This window comes from Leptodactylus fuscus, chromosome 5 (assembly GCF_031893055.1).
Source record: "Leptodactylus fuscus isolate aLepFus1 chromosome 5, aLepFus1.hap2, whole genome shotgun sequence".
In the NCBI taxonomy this organism is placed as follows: Eukaryota; Metazoa; Chordata; class Amphibia; order Anura; family Leptodactylidae; genus Leptodactylus; species Leptodactylus fuscus.
Window position 1 is genome coordinate 186,723,158 of NC_134269.1, and position 21,085 is coordinate 186,744,242.

At 41.8% G+C, this 21,085-nt stretch overlaps 1 protein-coding gene across 1 annotated transcript; it reads left to right on the forward strand.

Moving 5' to 3' along the window:
- The first annotated feature begins 1,452 nt into the window (after positions 1–1,452).
- Positions 1,453–20,753, forward strand: LOC142203813 (matrix metalloproteinase-21-like). The gene is made up of 8 exons (XM_075274876.1): positions 1,453–1,510; positions 5,677–5,964; positions 9,059–9,698; positions 11,133–11,272; positions 11,464–11,605; positions 14,895–15,149; positions 16,474–16,646; positions 20,264–20,753. The coding sequence occupies exons 2-8, from the start codon at positions 5,794–5,796 to the stop codon at positions 20,567–20,569; spliced, it is 1,827 nt and encodes a 608-aa protein (XP_075130977.1). The 5' UTR covers positions 1,453–1,510; positions 5,677–5,793; the 3' UTR covers positions 20,570–20,753.
- Positions 20,754–21,085: the final 332 nt, after the last annotated feature.

Here is a 21,085-nt window from a genome sequence, read left to right on the forward strand (position 1 = left end):
CTCCTCTATCATATAACCCTATATATCACAGCGCTCAGCTTCTCTCCTCTATCATATAACCCTATATATCACATAGCTCAGCTTCTCTCCTCTACCATATAACCCTATATATCACAGATCTCAGCTTCCCTCCTCTATCATATAACCCTATATAGGGGCCACACGGTGGCTCAGTGGTTAGCACTGCAGCCTTGCAGCGCTGGAGTCCTGGTGTTCAAATCCCGCCAAGGGCATAAAACCATCTGCAAGGAGTTTGTATGTTCTCCCCGTGTCTGCATGGATTTCCATCCCATATTTCAAAAAACATACTGATAGGGAAAAATGTACATTGTGAGCTCTATGTGGGGCTCACAATCTACATTTAAAAAAAAATAAAATATATATATATAACCCTATATATCACAGAGCTCAGCTTCTCTCCTCTTTCATATAATCATATATATCAAGACGTGAGTCCAATGAGAACATCAGACTCATCCCTTGGTAACTATTAACAAGCATTTTATTTATGAGACTTGTAGTGGACAGGCTTACTATAGCCATATTTGGGATACTAAACAACCAGTCCATAAGGACATCTTGAGGATTAATGCTCTAAATTCATTTGCCAGGTTCACTTTAAGGAGGCCCTGTCAGAAAGTCAGAAAATCCCATGACAAACCTTCTCTGATTGGCGCTGTCACCATGAGCATTTCTATGTTTTGCTTATCAAAATCCATTCAGCCATTCCATAGATATAAGCTCTTTTAGTGTTGATGTAAAATAGGGTCTATTAGCCAAGTGGGCAGTAACACTATATGACATACATCACATGGAGACCCCACCCACAGATGAATCACAGTGTTTCTTTCCACTTGACTAGCATACCTTAATTTACCTCAATAATAACAGGGCTTATATCTTTGGAATGGCTGAAAACATTTGGATAAGCAAAGTGCTCAGAGTAACAGGGGTGATCAGATAAGACGTGTCACTGGGCTTTGTACAGCTGGTTCTACTTTTCGTTCTTATATCGGCCATCAGCCCTATGTTATTGCGATTCCCTGGTAAGTAGTTAGTAGTTGGATCTAGTAAGAGTCATTGTTCCGTGCCATTAATTCACATAGGATAAAGATGAGGTCACATTGGACGTTGTCCTATTCCCAGCATTGTGGGTTAATATTTCCAAGTCATTGACATTATGAGTGAACAGACCAGGGATCCTGGTATAGCTGCGGTCTGAAAACCTCCAGGACCAGCCAGCTGTAGACAAGTAGCCTAAGAGATACAGAATTCAGCTTTTTGGCATTCCTTGCTCATTTGTTATAAGCTAACAGCTTGTATGACAAGTCAGATGAAAGCTACTGATTTATTCATGGGCGGGATCTCACACATCCCTGCTCTGACCTTGTTAAAGAAGACCCGTCACAGTAGGCTGCAGACTAACATCCGACACATACAGAAGGGGAATCTCAGCAAGTGAGTACAGCTAAACCTAACCCAACCGAGAGGAAGCTCAAGCCTACCCGGTGTATGCTCCTCCATTATATCTCTCTATCAAACCTTCTAGGAGAATTGTTAATCTTCAGAGGTCTCTACGGGAGCTTTCATATTATTTTTTGGGGGATAAAAGTCCTAAAAGTCTTAACTTATATGTCTGATTTTGAATCCACATCTTTGTCTCAAAAACTACATCAAAAACTGTCACAAAAACTGCAGCTTCTTCTGAAAAATAGTGTGTGTGATACTATCCTTAAGGAAAAGCTTTAGTAAGACCATATTACCATTAGACTTGTAGACTATATTTTTTAACTTTACTGTGTATTTTATCATATACTAAACACATTTACTGTTTTAGTCGGTTTGGTCACTTTTAATTAGTCATATTATATTGTGCATGTTGTTTCATATGTGTGCATTTTAATAATGGGATATATAGAACTATGCTCATGTCTGTGCTGGGTGTCCGTCCAGTGTAGATCTGTCAGAAACTCTCTTGATGTCCACTATTTTCAGGGTCTCTTGTCTATTTTCCATTTTTCTTGTCTTCCAATGGAGCAGAAGAATAGAAAGAAAAGTTCAGGAGTGAATGTAGCGTCACATATTAAAGTTAAGACAACACAGTGCTAAAAAGTTGTGCGTTTTGGTGCAGATTTTGCAGAAGGGAGACGTTACTTTTGCAACTTCTCCTGGTTTTGGCTCAAGAATCTGCAGCAAAATCTGCAACAAAAAGCAAAGCTTTTCTGCAATGTGTGTTCTCAACCTAAAGCTAGGTTCACATTAGCATTGCCTATCCGCTTTTCTGGTCCATCAGAGGACCAGAATAATGAAGAAGTGGACCACTAAACTCTGACAGACTTCATTGACTATAATGGGGACCACTGGGTGTCTGTCATTTTAAAAATGACACCAGCGGAGGAAGAAGTCCTGATTTTTAGGGGACAATTCAACGGAGAATCTGACACACATGTGAACATAGCCTAAAAGATTTTCCATTTGGTAGGGAATGGTTTTACATATGTAGTTTTTGACACACTGTTTGATGCAGCTTTCGTAACCAGTAGTGTATACAAATGTATAAAGGATAAGGTTAGTTTCACACACATCTGGTTTTGGCAAAAAAAACTGCAGTAGCCTTTGCGTGTGACACCACCATAAAAGAAAGTCTGATGCTTTTATTGAATTTTGTATCAACCTATGTGTTAGCTAAAAAAAAAACTGCATTAAAAACTGCATAAAACATTCAGGATAATACCAATCTAAAATATAAGTCCGAGTCCGTCAGCAATGGTTTAGAGTGTGAGCTATTCCAATTTTGAGTTAAGACAACAACCTAGTGAGGTTTGGGACTGTCTCATTCTTGATCCCAGCTGATGGACCCCCACCAATCTAAGTTTTCTGAACATATTGTACAGACAAAAGTGGACTTAAACCCCTTTAATATCCCTGTTATGGTTTTATGCATTGTTTTATCTGCTAGTTTATTTCGATTTTAAGGACTATTTGTAGTCATTTATTTTACATTGTGATTATATTTTAAGCATAAGAAAGTCATAAAAGAACCATGCGCTGTATGAACACTATACATTATGTTTTAATAGAAAATGTAATTTAAAGGAATTGTCCACTTTTGTCCTAAGTTTGTTACATGTGCCCTGACATAAAACTAATTACATGAAATCCCAGTTGTGGAAGTCCTTGCGATCAGGTATTATTGTCATCGGTGGTCACTCCTTGGTCCTTATTACACTATGGCCACTGAAATTATGCACTTTGCAGCAGTTGTCCACTGTATAGACAGGGATCCTAATCATGGACCTCTCATTACATCCGTACGCGCTAGGTAGAGATGGGTCAACCTCTCAGCAGTCGTTTCAGGTTTGGGTGGCTCGGATTCAGGTCAAACAAGTACGGTACCAACCACAACTTAGAATGGCTTAAAAAATAGTGTGGAACACTGCAGGACTCCTAAGAACCTATCTATAAACCAAAGTGTAGAACAATCTTAGGACTCCTAGAAACCTATCTATAAAATATAGTATAGAACAATCTTAGGGCTCCTAGGAACCTATTTATAAAACATAGTGTATGATACTGTCAGGGCTCCTAGGAACCTATCTAAAAATCATAATGTAGAACACTGTCGGGGCCCCTAGGAACCTATCTATAAAACATAGTGTAGAACACTGTCAGGGCTCCTAGGAACCTATCTATAAATCATAATGTAGAACACTGTCGGGGCCCCTAGGAACCTATCTATAAAACATAGTGTAGAACACTGTCAGGGCTCCTAGGAATCTATCTATAAAACATAGTGTATGACACTGTCGGGGCCCCTAGGAACCTATCTATATAACATAGTATATGACACTGTCAGGGCCCCTAGGAACCTATCTATAAAACACAGTGTAGCACACTGTCAGGGCTCTTAGGAACCTATCTATAAAACATAGTGTAGAATATTCTTGGGGCCCCCAGGAACCTATCTATCTAATTTCTAGAACTCTAGAAGTTATGTGAAAGTGAAAAGTGGCATAGGCTGAGGCCAGGGGAGGTGAAAAACTTAAAAAAAACATTTATACTCCCCTTCCCTCACTTCTTTTGGCCCTCCTCACAGCGTCTGGCACTCTCCTGATGAGGTCATGTGCCCAGGGTCACCATTGAGGCCTGTGATTAGGAGTCAGCAGTGACATGGGCACACCAAGCATCACGATGTCATGACACTCGCTTGGTATTCCCATGTGACTGCTGGTGACACAATCACAGGCCTCAGCAGTGACTCCGGGCACATGACCTCACCAAGAGAGTGCAAATTAGTTCCTCCAGAACTCTATTTCATATTAACTAAATCAGAGACTCCGCTAAAAGAAAGAGACATCCATCTAGAGTATGCAGTATCCTGGTCTGTACTGACAAGCCACAAGAACCATAGTCTTAGGGCCCATTCACACGGGCACAGAAGGGGTGGATTATGGCGCGTAATCCACGTCATAATCCGCCCCCTCACAATGGTGGTCTATGGAGACCTCTAGTGTCCATTTTTAAGCTAGCAGCATGTTGCCGCTAGCGGAAAAAAGAAGCGAGCTGCGCTTTCTTCAGGCGTATTCCGCGGCTCGTTGAGCCGCGGTGTCTGCCTGGTGGCAGCAACCTCCGGTGTCGGCTCGAATGAATGAATGGGGAAGCCGCGTCCGCGACAGTCGTAGCAGGTGGGTTTTGACCAAAATCCGCCCCACTGACCCCCGTGTGAACTAGCCCTTATGGTTCAGCTGTCTACAGATGTGTCTACTCTTATTAGAGGAGTCTCTGATTTGGCTGATAGGAGACAGTAGGGCAGATTTACTAAAACAGGCGTTTTGAAAGTCAGTCTTACCTATAACCTTCCAGTATTAACTAACACTTGCCTTGGATAGTCATGAGCTGAGCTACGCAGTCTTGTAATCCATTACAGCATAACAGTATTAACAGACCTGTTAACAAGCAACTTGCTGACAATTTCCACATTCGTATCCAATATTTTTTACTGCTTTTCTCTGAAAATGAATTAAAATAGCTTTAAGAATAAATTACATTACAAACAATGATATATAAAAACTTCACTAAGACAGTACAAAGACATATTTATCAAGCAGGGTTAATGAGATGTCTGCAGGAAGGTCAGCCAAAACAGCGCCTCTCGCAGTATTAACCTTTGAGGTGCAGATATAAAGATGGAGGGGGAAGTGAGCTGAGGGCCTGGATTTTATCATAAAAGAAAATATTTTGTCCAAAACAGAAGATAAAAGTGAAAAAAAAAAACACCATAATCATTTATCATTAGGTCGGGCACTAGGAGCGGCAGATACTTAGCAGCGGGTAAACAAAATCTTCCTTTGTGTACATATGTAGCAGAGTTAACCCGAACGTCTGCAAATGGTTAAACTGCTGTAACATGATAAGACAGCCAAAACTAATCAAAAGTCATTGGAAAAACATATAAGACTTTTCAGTCCCTGATCTGAATGGGTCCAACTCCTGGGACCACCAGCGAGCTCAATAAAGTAGGGACTGTTGCGCTCTATGCAGTGCCCTGAGTATTCAGAGATTTCCCTGTTGGTCAGATCCTAGTGATATGCCATTATATGGCTAGGTAGGAATACCCCTTTAAATATATGCATTGAATAAGAGGAGTATAAAAAGCTTATATTTCTTTTTTTGCAGATTTACCATAAATCAAGAATTGAGAAACTTGACAAAGTAAAGAGGAACCTTTACTGACACTACAAGAAATTGTAACGCTGATCACATGAAAACAGAAGACGATCTGGTACAACTGGTATGGAGCAAGTTGTTGGCCTGAAAATTGTGTTAATCCTCATTACTGCCCCCTACCTCCTATACATAAAGGGGACCAGCTCAGAAAAACTCTTCCACAACAGGGATCATTCAGACCTTGAGTTACCAAATCATCCACAAGCTGATGCGATTCTGAGCCCCGAGGCTGCACAGGTATGGCTGTTAGTAATAGAGAGCAATATAAATGGTCAACAATATACAATGGTTAAAATCCATAAACAGTGCCACTATTGTCCATGGGCTGTGTCTGGTATTGCAACTTATTCTTATTTAAGGGGAAGTCTGAGTTGGATTTCAGTTCAGTTTGATATATGTAAATCCATAATACAGTGAGCTCCCCCTAGTGGTGGCTCCAGGGAGACAAAGTTTTATTATGTGAAATATATTGGCAAAAAATGGCATATTGATTAAATCTAATTTTTGTGTTAACTTTTTTTTTAAATTGTTATTGTTTTTTTAATTTCCCATGTCACTGTTTTAAAAAAAAGTGAATTCAGTTTTCACTCTGGCCACTGAGCCTAATGATACAGTGGCACTTCCTGTACTATAGAGATCACTTTTCAACAGTCAGCACAGGCAGGATTACAACGTCTGGTTACAGCTAAATATAGATAATATAGGATCAACCATTGACAATAGTTGATGGTATATACAGTTCAGCTTCTCACCCTCCCTGCACAATGACCTCTGTACAGGTAACAGAGCATGCCCACAACACTCTCCCCCATAGAAGACAATGGACTATTTTTTTTCAGCTGACTCTGTTATATCTTTTGATCCAGCAGACGATAACTCCTACAATATACATAATGGCCATCACATACTTTTGTTATAACTATATAGGCAGATAACGCTAGTTGACAATAGGTGCTTCCTTCATCCCTATTCTTGTACAAAAGAGGGGGCACAGCCTCTTTATGGTGGCCATACACAGTGGCGTAACTAGTAATGGCGGGGCCCCGTGGCGAACTTTTGACATGGGCCCCCCCCCAACCGACACCGACGCCGAAGACCTCGACCGACCCCCTCCTCCACACTCTATTATGTCCCTTAGTGGCCCCCGCACACAGTATTATGTCCATTAGTGGCCCCTGCACACAGTATTATCACCCATAGTGGCCCCTGCACACAGTATTATACCCCATAGTGGCCCCTGCAAACAGTATTATGTCCCCATAGTGGCCCCTGCACACAGTATTATGTCCAGGATCGGCAAGTAAATAGGGCCCGTAATGGCCAATTTAAAAAAAAAAAAAAATGCAGCAGTAGCGGCTGTCACCGGGCCCCCTAATGGCCCGGGCCCTGTGGCAGCCGCCTCCACTGCCTCTATGGTAGTTACGCCCCTGGCCATACACATTAGGAAAATGTCAGCCAGTGGGATCAGCCAACCATCCAGAAGTGTAACTTAAAGATCCTAGCAAGTAAAGCGTTGAACAAACAATGTGGTACGTGTTTGGCACAAAAAAGGAACCACATGCCAAAGAGGAGCCACAATTACACCCATCTATACCGAAAACTGTCAAAGACGGGTTAATATATTTCTCCTATTATGCGCAGTCAGTTCCCCTATTTCCTAATGCCATAAGTTTTGCCGATAGGGAGTCAGTGGACCACCGGAGGTAGGAACCACATCATTCTGACATTTATGGCATATTCTGTAGGCGTATTATAAATGTCTGAAGTGAGATTACCCTCGGTCAATAAAGAATGTAATCCCCACTTATAGGATAACCGTTTTAAGGTGAGAAACACCGACAAGAAGTGTAGGGTGGCAGAATAGTAAATGATATATGTAAACGGAAATTACCCTGATAATCTTTGAGCTAAACCATGAGCCGGGATGCAGTGTAAACATCCTCGAAGCACATCTCCACCAAGCACTCAGTGTGTATACAGCCAGGGAGGGCTGAGCATATTTCATGGAGGTTTGGCTGCAAATTAATCACAAATATTTCTCACACTTCCCCAGCTTTAGTAGATAGTAGAAAGCTAGAATCCCTGGAAGGCTATCTGGACCACCGAGGAATTTCTCTGCTTACTTAGAATACACGAACAGGAAACAATGGCCCCCATTAACTACATTTGCCGCTCCAGAATTCTAGCGTAAGGTGCACTTCATTTTTTACACAAATCAGCATAGACAAATTTATTACATATGTATGTGTCTTGCAAGCAGTGTTGGACTGGTGTGCCTGGGGACAGTAACATTCATACTGGAGGCCTCCATGGAGCTACAAGCAAATATCACCTGACATATGTTCTTAAAATGTCGCCAACATTTTTTTTCAGTAGTAGATTGAGGCCAAACCCTTGCTTCTGATTGTTTCAGCTCTGGTGTCCTGTCAGTAGCCCAATTCCTGGAGCTTTCCTTGATATGTCCCCACACAGCAGTAGATGATGGGGTACTGGGGCCCCTGCAGTTTGATTGAAAAGATGGGGCCCAGGGAGGAAGGATGCTGGTATACCTGACTAATATATCTACAATATATAACAATAAACTGAGTAGTTTCTTAAATAATCTACCCAGTATATTATACCAAGGAATAACCTGTATAATGAATATCTGTATGAAGTGCATTGAGTGTCCATGTGCCAAGTCAGGATGAAGTGGGAGCCCATATGACCTGGGCCCACTGGGGGATTCACCTGCTAACTTGTGGATCAGTCAGATCCTGCTTGCAAGATACCGTAGTTTTCTAGATAAAGAGTGTTTTGGTTTTTTTCGAGTCATAAAATACAGCAGATTTATTACTGTTATGTACAGTTTTTTGGCACAAAATAATAGTCTAAAATAAACCAACATGAGTTGGCATGAGTAACAGAAAATATTTGGAGACATAAAAGAACATCAGGCTGGCCCACCAGAGTATCCTCCAGGGGGCCCAGGCTTTAACACAGTAATGTTGTTGCAAAGAGTACCGAAATTTGAAGGAAATTCTGGTCTACTTCCTAGGGGTTGTTGAAGGGAGGGTGCAAGGAAGCTCAGTCGGACACTAGGGGGGGAAGACAAACAAATGAGGCAACCCTGAATCACTATTGATTATTCTTGCCGACATTGCACAGTGCTGCCCCAGATGTCACATCTACCAAAATGCTGCCACCTGCAATCGAGAAAGATTGGTGCCTGAGGGAAAGTTTTCACCTGACCTCATGGGTGCCAATCCTTAGGTATGTACTAGGTATATCTCATGATATATGTAATAAAACCTCATCAGGTTCTAATATCCTTATTTTGTTTTTTCTACAGCAATACCTCGTGAAATATGGATGGGTGGCACCTGTAAATTGGGAGGAACAAGCATTTAGAGACATTCCTGAATTTGACCAAGCCCCTCAAGATGTTTCTCAGCTCATATCAGAAGGAGATTCATCAGAACGGGCCATTTTCACACCTCCTAATAAGACAGAAATAAGTCCCGTTTTTTCAGAGTCTTTAAAAAAATTTCAAGAAGCCAATGGACTGAATGCAACCGGAATCCTGGACACCCCAACCAAGTTGGCCATGAACAAGCCTCGCTGTGGTGTCCCTGATATAAAAGCACCTTCAAGGCGTAAAAACACAACTTGGGCTACGAATGAAACTCATCATGATTCCTCCCACACAGGAAACCCAAGAGGGAAAAGAAGTGTTTTATCCAGACTGGTTGACCACTTCAGAAGTAAACGGGACAACAGAGAAGCGGTGGAAAATGAGAATCTGATGACTTTTTCCAAAAGAACACTGAAATGGAGGCTCATGGGAGAAGGATACAGCATGCAGTTGACTATTGAACAGCAGAGGAGAATACTCAATACTGCTTTCCGAATGTGGAGTGAAGTGATCCCACTACAGTTCGAAGAGGACCTTAAGGGAGAAGACATAGACATTAGAGTTGGCTTTGGCACAGGCAGGTTAAGCTCTTCACCCATTGATTTTGCAATCTAAAAATTGTAAATGGGAACATTTCTATTAAGGCTGACAAGACCAAATATTTTCTAGAGCATTTGTTACAGAAGTCCACAATTATTACTAATATTATTACTGCTTAGGGGGTTTCCAAGATTGGTTTTAATGGTCCCTCATTAGGATAGGTCAATAATGATGATCAGTGGAGGTTCTAACCCAGAACCCTCATTTATCACAAGAAAGATGGACCACTGTGGATCCTTCACTGCAATATGATGTACGGTTGTGCCTGGTACTGCAACTAAATAAGGGTCCTTGATTGAACTTCAATCCATCAAAATATTATAAAATATGAGAGTTATGGGTAAAGAAAACACCATGGGGAATTTATTAAAAGCTGGTGCAGAGGGAAAAGTGGAGCAGTTGCCCATTTGATTTCACATCTCTTTTGGTAGTCCTTTCAAAAAGTGAAGGCAGGGACCCGATTGGTGGCTATGGCAGCTACTCCACTTTTCCTTTGGACCCATTTTGATACATCTCCCAGTATCCTCTTCTTGATGTTAGTGAGGAGAGCATTTTGATCTTTCTGAGAAATTATAAAAACTTAAAAAAAAATCTAGTCATAGTTATTTTGTGGGACTGTAAGATAATACATTACACAATTACCAACATTTTATTTGACAATATCAGGACATTTATAAGGTTATTTCCACGTTAGTACCGTAAATCATAGCCAAGATGGGAATAACTGGCCACTATTCCCGGCTACCTGATCTACACTGTTTCCCTAGTTGTGAAGCTATGCTGTCTCCATGGCTTCCATTCAGACTCCCAGTCTATGGAAGTTACTGAAACAGCGTAGAGTCGCATTGCTCAGCTGTTTCCCTAAGTCCCAAATTGGTGGTCAAGACTTGTGTCCAGTTTTTCCTGTCTCAGCCATGATATGACAAGATGGGAATAAACCTTCAAGTCCCAACCTGGGACTGTTTCTGAACTAAGTGTGTTCTAAAGACTCTGTTTTCTCCTTTAGGCAGAGTTTACCTGAAAATAAGGGGAAAATCCTGTAAAAAAGTGGAGAGTTGGAATATATGACTACATGTTATTGCAGTCAACAAGTTATAGAGCTGGCATCAACATGAGTTAAACCTCAGCACATGCCAGGGTCCATTGGGCATGACTGACCTTGGAAGATTTGTGATGATCTGTTCAAACATGAATTCCACTGTAACCCAACATACAACTGGAACAACCCTGTTTCCATACATGCTTGGCCAAGCTAAGAGTGTATGTGAAGAAAGACAGGTGTCAGCCATGTATGGCCAGCATTAGGGTTGCTTTGCTTGTGATATTCATAACCAGATTATTGGAACTGTTTTACTGGTAAAATGTATGTTGCCATTTCTAAGTTATTGATTACCTTATTTTTTATTTACAGGCCAGCACCTTGGTTGCTCCCAAGCGTTTGATGGTGTTGGACAGCAGTTTGCACATGCCTGGTATCTGGGAGACATTCATTTTGATGATGATGAACATTTTGTCGGACCAAGCAGCGAGCAAGGGATCAGCCTCTTAAAGGTGAGACTATGACATTTCAGGTTGTTAGGGACTGACTTTGGACAAGGTTGATTGAAGATGTTCTTGGGATAGCCAACAACTAGAGGATTGGTTTGGAGGTCATGACCAGTTCCTTATACAGTTAAGTAGGGATAGGTGTTATATGGATAAATTGTTTATCGTTATTCATGTTCTATTCGGTCTTTTAATAGGTTGCCGTTCATGAAATTGGACATGCCCTCGGTCTACCCCATATCAATCGAATAGGATCAGTAATGCAACCAAACTATACACCTCAGGGGAAGCATTTTGAGCTGGACTGGGAAGACAGAAAAACTATTCAGAGAAAATATGGTAATTGCATACACTGTCTTAGGCAATGAGTCAAGAGCTAAAGATTTGTTTACATACCAGTGGTGATTCTGCCATATTTGCCCGGAGAATTAGAGGAACATGAATTTATTCTTCCTGTCAAAATGACAGACATAGTGACAAAGGAACTATCCAAGAGTTTGCATTGATGACTAATCTTTTAGGATAGGTTATCAACATGGGGAATCTAACACTGGGCAGTCCCACTGATCAACTGGAAGCAGATGGCTCTATACATGTATGTATGTATGGAAACTGGGTTATACAGTGTATGGAACTATCTGTTTCTGGATGATTGATGGGGCTGCTGGGGCACACTAGACCTAATATTCACCCGCCTCTGCTCCATATGCAACTCTCCATCCACGCTCTCGGACCACAACCTGCTGACATTCTCTGCCCTCCCCTCTCCAATAGACTCCCCAACCTCTAAACCAACACGCCCCCGCAGGAACCTCAACCGCCTTGACACCTGCACCCTCTCAGACTCTCTCCTACCACTCGCTGACATCTCCTCACTCCAGGACACAGATGCCGCTGCTGCCTTCTATAATACCACCATTACCTCAGCCCTTGATTCTGTAGCCCCCTACACATACACCAGAGCCTGACCGATCAATAGACAACCCTGGCACACTGACCTGACTAAAAAACTGAGACGTGCCTCGCGGGTTTCAGAACGCCTCTGGAAGAAAAGCCACTCCAAGGAGGATTTCCTCAGGTACAAAGAAGCAGTTCTCTCATTTAAGAACGCACTCACCTCCGCAAAGCAGGTCTACTTCACCACACTCATATCTTCACTCTCTCGCAACCCCAAACAGCTATTCTCCACCTTCAACTCCCTCCTCCGTCCTCCCGCCCCCCCTCCGACATCACTTATCTCAGCTGACGACTTTGCCTCTTACTTTAAAACTAAAATTGACACCATCAGAGACAGTCTCACCCTACTCCCCCGACAACCCCTCTACCCAACTACTTACTGTTCCTCATCCCTGACCTGCTTCTCCTCCATAACTGACGAAAAACTCTCCTCCCTTATCTCCAAATCCCACCTCACCTCCTGCGTGCTCGACCCAATTCAGTCACATTTCATCCCCAAACTCGCTGAAGTCATTACTCCAGCCCTAACCCATCTCTTCAATCTATCCCTAACCAATGGATCCTTCCCCTCAGCCTTCAAACACGCCACTGTCACTCCTATACTTAAGAAACCATCCCTTGACCCGTCCTCTCCTGCCAACTATCGTCCCATCTCTCTGCTCCCGTAGACCTCAAAACTTCTTGAGCAGCATGTCCACTCCGAACTCTCCTCCTATTTCTCATCCAACCTGCTCTTTGACAGACTTCAGTCAGGCTTCAGACCCCGGCACTCCACTGAAACTGCCCTAACAAAAGTCACCAATGACCTGCTAACCGCCAAAGCCAAGCGCCATTACTCTGTCCTCCTCCTCCTCGACCTCTCCTCTGCCTTTGACACAGTTGACCACTCCCTCCTGTTAGAAATTCTCTCATCCCTTGGCATCTCAGACCTGGCCCTTTCCTGGATCTCCTCATACCTCACCGACCGCACATTCAGCGTCTCCCACTCACACACCACCTCCTCACCTCGCCCTCTCTCTGTAGGTGTCCCCCAGGGGTCCGTCCTAGGACCCCTCCTGTTCTCCATCTACACCCTTGGCCTGGGCCAACTCATAGAATCTCACGGCTTTCAGTACCACTGCTATGCTGATGACACCCAAATATACATCTCTGGACCAGACATTACCTCCCTGCTGGCCAGAATTCCAGATTGTTTAGCAGCCGTAGTCTCCTTCCTCTCCTCCCGCTTTCTCAAACTCAACATGGAGAAAACAGAGTTTATCATCTTCAGCCCATCCTGTATGGCCCCACCACCTGACCCATCTATCAAAGTTAATGGAACCACAATTACCCCTGTCCCACAGGCCCGATGCCTTGGGGTAACCCTGGACTCTGAACTATCCTTCAAGCCACATATTCAAGCCCTCAACACCTCCTGCCGCCTCCAACTCAAGAACATCCACCGAATTCGCCCCTTCCTCACCCAGGAAACTACCAAGATGCTCGTCCAGGCCCTCATAATCTCCCACCTAGACTACTGCAACACCCTTCTCCATGGACTCCCAGCTAACACCCTCGCCCCCCTCCAGTCCACCCTAAACTGCGCTGCTCGCTTAATCCACCTCACCCCCCGATCTTCATCAGCTGCTCCCCTCTGCCAGTCCCTCCACTGGCTACCAATAGCCCAGCGAATTGAGTTCAAGCTACTAACGCTAACATACAAAGCTATCCACACCCTGTCCCCTCCATATATCTCTGACCTCATCTCCCGCTACCTGCCCACACGTAACCTCAGATCCTCCAATGACCTCCTACTCCGCTCTGCCCTCATCCGCTCCTCACACAACCGTCTCCAAGATTTCTCTCGTGCATCCCCCATACTCTGGAACTCCTTACCACGACACATAAGACTGATCCCCACAATCACAGGATTCAAGAAGGCGCTGAAGACTCACCTATTCAGGAAGGCCTACAACCTCCAATAACACTATCACCGCACCCCCATCTGTACAGTCTCCCCCTCTCCTTCTGTCTCTACCCCCTTCCCTCATAGATTGTAAGCCCTCGCGGGCAGGGCCCTCTACCCCACTGTGCCAGTCAGTCATTGTTAGTATTATATCTACCTGTATATTCTGTGTATTGTATGTAACCCCCAAATGTAAAGCACCATGGAATTAATGGTGCTATATAAATAAATTATAATAATATTGGACCCAGGTCATATTGAAGACCTATGCAATATGAACCCTTGGATCACTCCTTTAAATTCTTGTTAGAGGCATAACTTGAAGATCTTGGACCTCAATGCAAAATCTCTATAGGGGCTCTAGTCAACTATGTGCCATTTATATAATACTAGCATCTCCTGGCAGAAAGGCCTTTGCACCCCAGATCCTCGTAGTCAACAAATAGCCAATCTCCAATGCAGCGTTGGATTCAGACTACCATGGGTCTTGAGTTGTATGAAGAATGTGGCCCCTCACAAGGCAAGTTTTAAGAGCCTTTTTAATTGGGTTGAACATCAGCTGAATGAGCTGAATTCATAGAGTCCCCCAGGAGCCTTAGGCCCTGGGTGGCCACCAAAACAGGCCATTCACTACTGCTCCATTAAATATCCTTCTGCACTCAAGTTCCATTGCGGCTTCACAAGTATACTGCATAGATTAGTTGATCTATGACTTTATCCCATCAGGAGCCTGTGATGGAAGCTTCAGCACCATTTTTGATTGGGTCAGGAAGGAACGGAGTTCACGCGGAGAAGTCTACAGGTTCAACACCTACTTCTTCAAGACTGGTTGGTACTGGATGTATGAAAACAAAAGTAACAGAACAAGATTTGGAGACCCTCTTCCTATCAAGACAGGCTGGAAAGGTCTCCCAGAGAATAACATTGATGCTTATCTTCACGTCTGGACTCGAAATATTGATGCCCAATATTTCTTTAAAGGTATGGAAATTAATAATGTCTTGGTGTGTACATGTATTCATTTGTTATGGGTCTTAGATTTTGGAGGTGACAGGCTGATACAGAATTTTATAGATTTGGAATTGGGGAGGAATTCCATGTTTTTTTTTCCCTTCTCTGGATTAACACAGTAGGGTTATAGGTTGGACTGGATGGACCTATGTCTTCTTCCAACTTTATCTACTATGTAACTATGTTATGGGCAACTATGGTCAAGCTCAGTTATCTGGTTATCTGGTCCACAACCTAGGTTTTCGCTACGCTACGCCCCAAGAACATAAAAGTTCCCATTTTTCCAAATATAGTTCTTCCCTTTCTACTGTAAGAAGCATATACGATAAGGAAGATGCATGTTCTATAATATAATAAATTAATATATTAAATAGGTTTTCGGGGATTACAGTATTTATGATCTATGCTTATGGATAGGCCAGTTCACCAGTTCAGTGGAGATCCGACACCCACACCTCCACGATCAGCTTTTTGAAGAGGTTGTGCTGCTCAGATTAGGCATTTTGTGCCTTTTAAGATGTTCATTAATCCTTAATACATGGGTAAAGGTAACTGTATGACTGCTTTGTCTTATATAGGGCAAATCATAATCTTTCATCTCAGAAAACCAAACCTGGTGACCATTGTTTAGTCTTGTAGGTCACACCTCAGGAAGAGAAGACAAGCTTCACAACCACATTTTTGTTAAACGCTCCATTGCATCTAATGTGGATAAATGATGCAACTATGCAGATGGTTTCAATTCAGAATTTCCACCCTTTTATGTTTACAGCTACTCCTGTATGTCCACAGTAACATATTACAAAAAAAAAAAAAATCAGTTTGCAGATATTTTATATGTTACAGAGATGTAGAGGATGTATAGAAGTATTCTGTAGAACCTGACTACACTGGGTTTGTGTGTAGTCTGTTACCATGGAGACATATTGGTCTACATAGGAGCTGTAGACACAAAACAATAGAATATTGTAAACATTTGCATACCCTTTAACAAATCAAAAGGATTCCATTTATATCGGAACCTATAATTATCTGTAGATGATGGAATTAGGCATGGAAAATTAAATGCAGCCTTATCCTATTCAATCCAATACTGTACTTGGTAAGTAGTGAAGGGGCCAGAGCAATCAATGTGATACTGCCAGACAAACCCCCTAAACTTGTAACTTATGCGTTATATGAACTGTAGAGTAAGACTTTAGCAAGACTGAGCAGCTCTGCAGAATATGTTGGTTCTATATAACAGAAAATACATCAATGCCATAATTAACTGGACCATTTCTTTCCTTGGAAGGTACTCAAGTTTGGCGTTATGACCCTGACAAAGACATGGCGTATACAGAAGACTGGAAAAAGAATAAGTACCCTCAACTTATTTCAGAAACCTTTCCAGGAGCCCCAAGTCCTGTAGACGCAACTTTGTTTGATAGCAAGGATCGAGTAATATACTTCTTTAGAGCAAACAATGTATGTAACATAATCTATAGAATACCTTATAATATATATATATATATATATATATATATATATATATATATATATATATATATATATATAGTGTCTCTTCATTTTCAACATTTACAGGGAGTTACCAGGCCATCAGTATCAGATCGGTGGGTGTCAGACTCCCGAACCTCTTCAGTGTATACTCGGCACAGTGCCATTGTGTAGTGGCTTTGCATGGTGTTGCAGCTCATTCACATATACTGAGTGGGACAGAATGGCAGAAAAGCCATGTGGCCGATGGACATGACATCACAAGTTCAAAAAACAGACTGCAGAATTTGTTCCAGCTCAGTGATAAGCGGAAGGGGTTGGATGTCAGACTACCACTAATCTGATATTGATAAACAATACCTAGTAGATATAGCTCCTGAACCAAGCTTACTGTATAGCCATGATACAAGAACTGAACTTGATACAGTACACGAACCAAGCTGAATACATACAATACTAGAAACAAGTTTAGTGTATAGATACAGTACCAGAGCTAAGCTGTGCACATACAATACATGCACTAAACATGACTCATAGATTCAATACAAGAAAGCTTACCCCATACCTATAATACTAGAACCAAGGTTACTATATACGTATGGCCCAAGTACCAAGCTTGCTGTATACATATGGTACAATAACCAAGCTTATTGTATGATACAAGAACTGAACATGACTCAGAAACAATACGAGAACAAAACTTAGTGCATATACAATACTAGGACCGAGTATACGGTATAGACACAGTATTAGAACCAAACATACTGCATAAATATGGTACCAGAGATTAGTATACAGATATAATACTAGAACCAAACTTAATACATAGATATAGTACCGGAACTTACTAGAATACTAGAACCAAGTATGAAATATAGATACAAGACAAGAACCAAACATACTACATACTTACTGAATAGATACCAAGCTTATCTCCTAGTTTTGGTACCAGAACCCAGTTTATGGCATAAATGCAGTACCATAACTAAGATTACTGTATAGCTATCATACCAGTACCAAGCTTACTACAAAGATATGCTAACAGAACTAAGCTAACTGGATATACAGGATAAGAGAAGAGATACCCATATACAGTCCTATGAAAAAGTTTGGGCACCCCTATTAATCTTAATCATTTTTAGTTCTAAATATTTTGGTGTTTGCAACAGCCATTTCAGTTTGATATATCTAATAACTGATGGACACAGTAATATTTCAGGATTGAAATGAGGTTTATTGTACTAACAGAAAATGCGCAATATGCATTAAACCAAAATTTGACCGGTGCAAAAATATGGACACCTCAACAGAAAAGTGACATTAATATTTAGTAGATCCTCCTTTTGCAAAGATAACAGCCTCTAGTCGCTTCCTGGAGCTTTTAATCAGTTCCTGGATCCTGGATGAAGGTATTTTGGACCATTTCTTTCTACAAAACAATTCAAGTTCAGTTAAGTTTGATGGTCGCCGAGCATGGACAGCCCGCTCTCAAATGATCTGAAAACAAAGATTGTTCAACATAGTTGTTCAGGGGAAGGATACAAAACGTTGTCTCAGAGATTTAACCTGTCAGTTTCCACTGTGAGGAACATAGTAAGGAAATGGAAGACCACAGGGACAGTTCTTGTTAAGCCCAGAAGTGGCAGGCCAAGAAAAATATCAGAAAGGCAGAGAAGAAGAATGGTGAGAACAGTTAAGGACAATCCACAGACCACCTCCAAAGAGGTGCAGCATCATCTTGCTGCAGATGGTGTCACTGTGCATTGGTCAACAATACAGCGCACTTTGCACAAATAGAAGCTGTATGGGAGAGTGATGAGAAAGAAGCCGTTTCTGCAAGCACACCACAAATAGAGTTGCCTGAGGTATGAAAAAGCACATTTGGACAAGGCAGCTTCATTTTGGAAACAAAAATTGAGTTGTTTGGTTATAAAAAAAAGGCGTTATGCATGGCGTCCAAAAAGAAACAGCATTCCAAGAAAAACACATGCTACCCACTGTAAAATTTGGTGGAGGTTCCATCATGCTTTGGGGCTGTGTGGCCAATGCCGGCATCGGGAATCTTGTTAAAGTTGAGAGTCGCATGGATTCCACTCAGTATCAGCAGATTCTTGAGAATAATGTTCAAGAATCAGTGACGAAGTTGAAGTTACGCCGGGGATGGATATTTCAGCAAGACAATGATCCAAAACACCGCTCCAAATCCTCAGGCATTCATGCAGAGGAACAATTACAATGTTCTGGAATGGCCATCCCAGTCCCCAGACCTGAATATCATTGAACATCTGTGGGATGATTTGAAGCGGGCTGTCCATGCTCGGCGACCATCTAACTTAACTGAACTTGAATTGTTTGTCCAAAATACCTTTATCCAGGATCCAGGAACTGATTAAAAGCTACAGGAAGCGACTAGAGGCTGTTATCTTTGCAAAAGGAGGATCTACTAAATATTAATGTCACTTTTCTGTTGAGGTGCCCATACTTTTGCACCGGTCAAATTTTGGTTTAATGCATATTGCACATTTTCTGTTAGTACAATAAACCTCATTTCAATCCTGAAATATTACTGTGTCCATCAGTTATTAGATATATCAAACTGAAATGGCTGCTGCAAATACCAAAATATTTAGAACTAAAAATGATTAAGATTAATAGGGGTGCCCAAACTTTTTCATAGGACTGTATATATATATATAATATATACCAGGGGTGCTAATGTGCAAAGCCAATATATACAGGATAAATGATACTGTGCAGTATCCATATATATAAGATACAAGAAGTGGTACTGTGTAGTACCCATATATACAAGATATAAGAGAAGTGGTACTATGTTTTATCCATATATACAGGAAATAAAGGAAGTGTTACTGTGCAGTATCCATATACACAGGATATAGGAGAGGTGGTAGTGTGCGGTATTAGGGCTAGTTCACACGTGGGCAAAGAGGCTGATTTTGACAGCGGATTTCACTTCAAAATCAGCCCCTATACAATGGAGCCCTATGTGAACAGCTAGCTTTTTTTTCTGCTAGCTTTTTTTTCTGCTAGCAGAAAAAGAAGCGACATGACCTTTCTTCAGGCGTTTTCCGCCTGAAGAAAGCAATAGAAGTGAATGGGAGGCGAAAACCGCTAGCGGTTTTTCCGCGCGGTGTTTTGCAAAATAAGCGACGCTAGCGTTTTTTTTAGCCCATTCACTTTATGGGAGGGGAAAACAGCCTGACTTTTTTTGGAAGCTGTTTTTACAAAAAAAAAAAAGATTCAAAAAAAGCTTGGCAAGGTAAAAAAAAAAAAAGCTTCCTACTTAGGAAGCGTTTTATTCAGGACCAAAATAAGCAAGGAGGTTTTTACGTGTGAACTAGCGAGAAGTGGTAGAGAGCTCACTGTATAATGACGTAGCCATAATTTTATTAGTTTACATTATGATAATGTGATAAGAAGAAGGGATTTGGGACTATAAAGATAATTCTAATATGACTTATGTCTACACTTTAAGAAAGGGATCAGTATTCCATATTCCTAAACTTCAAGCTTTCCATATTCCTAAACTTCAAGCTAAGAAACCTAATCCCAGCCCTCTGTTCTAGGTGACGGCCTTCAGTGTAGACAAGAACAAGGTGATCGATCATTTTCCAAAACGGATAATAGACGTCTTCCCACCGGTGGACCCTTCAGACCACCCCAATGGATACATCGATGCCGTCTACTTCTCCTATACCTACAAATCAACGTATTTCATCAAAGACCGATATTACTGGAAAATGGTAAAAGACGACGACAGGCAAGCCAACGCGTCACTGCCTGTGAATGGACTATGGCCCCGCAAGAAGATAAACTCGAAGTGGTATGATATCTGTGATGTCCACCCATCTGTGCTTTTCAATGCGACATAGGCCGGGAAACCTTCCTGCTCAGCCTGCGAGTCTATTAGTGAAGGGATAGACAAGGTTGCAACACAGTGTTTATTATTACATTCCAGCCGCCTCCGACGCTTCGCTATGTACCAGTAGTGTATGTTCCCGGGCGGCTGCTACAGGAGGCCAGGCAGTCATGGGTTCTCCAAATACCTTGTGATCAGCTTTGTAATATAAAAGTAATAGGAAATACCTAACTAACCATATACAAAGTGTGTACATTCCACTGCTTCAGATCTTCACGTCTTGTTCTCTTCAATACCTTGGTATAATATTAAGAAACATAATATGACTCATCATGAAAAATGGCTGCATGTAGGTTTGCCTATACTGTATTCAAGCTAAAAAACACCATAGTAGAACATAGGAGTAATCTAGGACAGGGTTCGGCAACCTTTGGCACTACAGTTATAACTTATATAACTACAACTCCCAGCATGCATACTTGTTCTACTGTTCTTGAAACTCCCTTGGAAGTGAAAGGGGAAGGCTGGG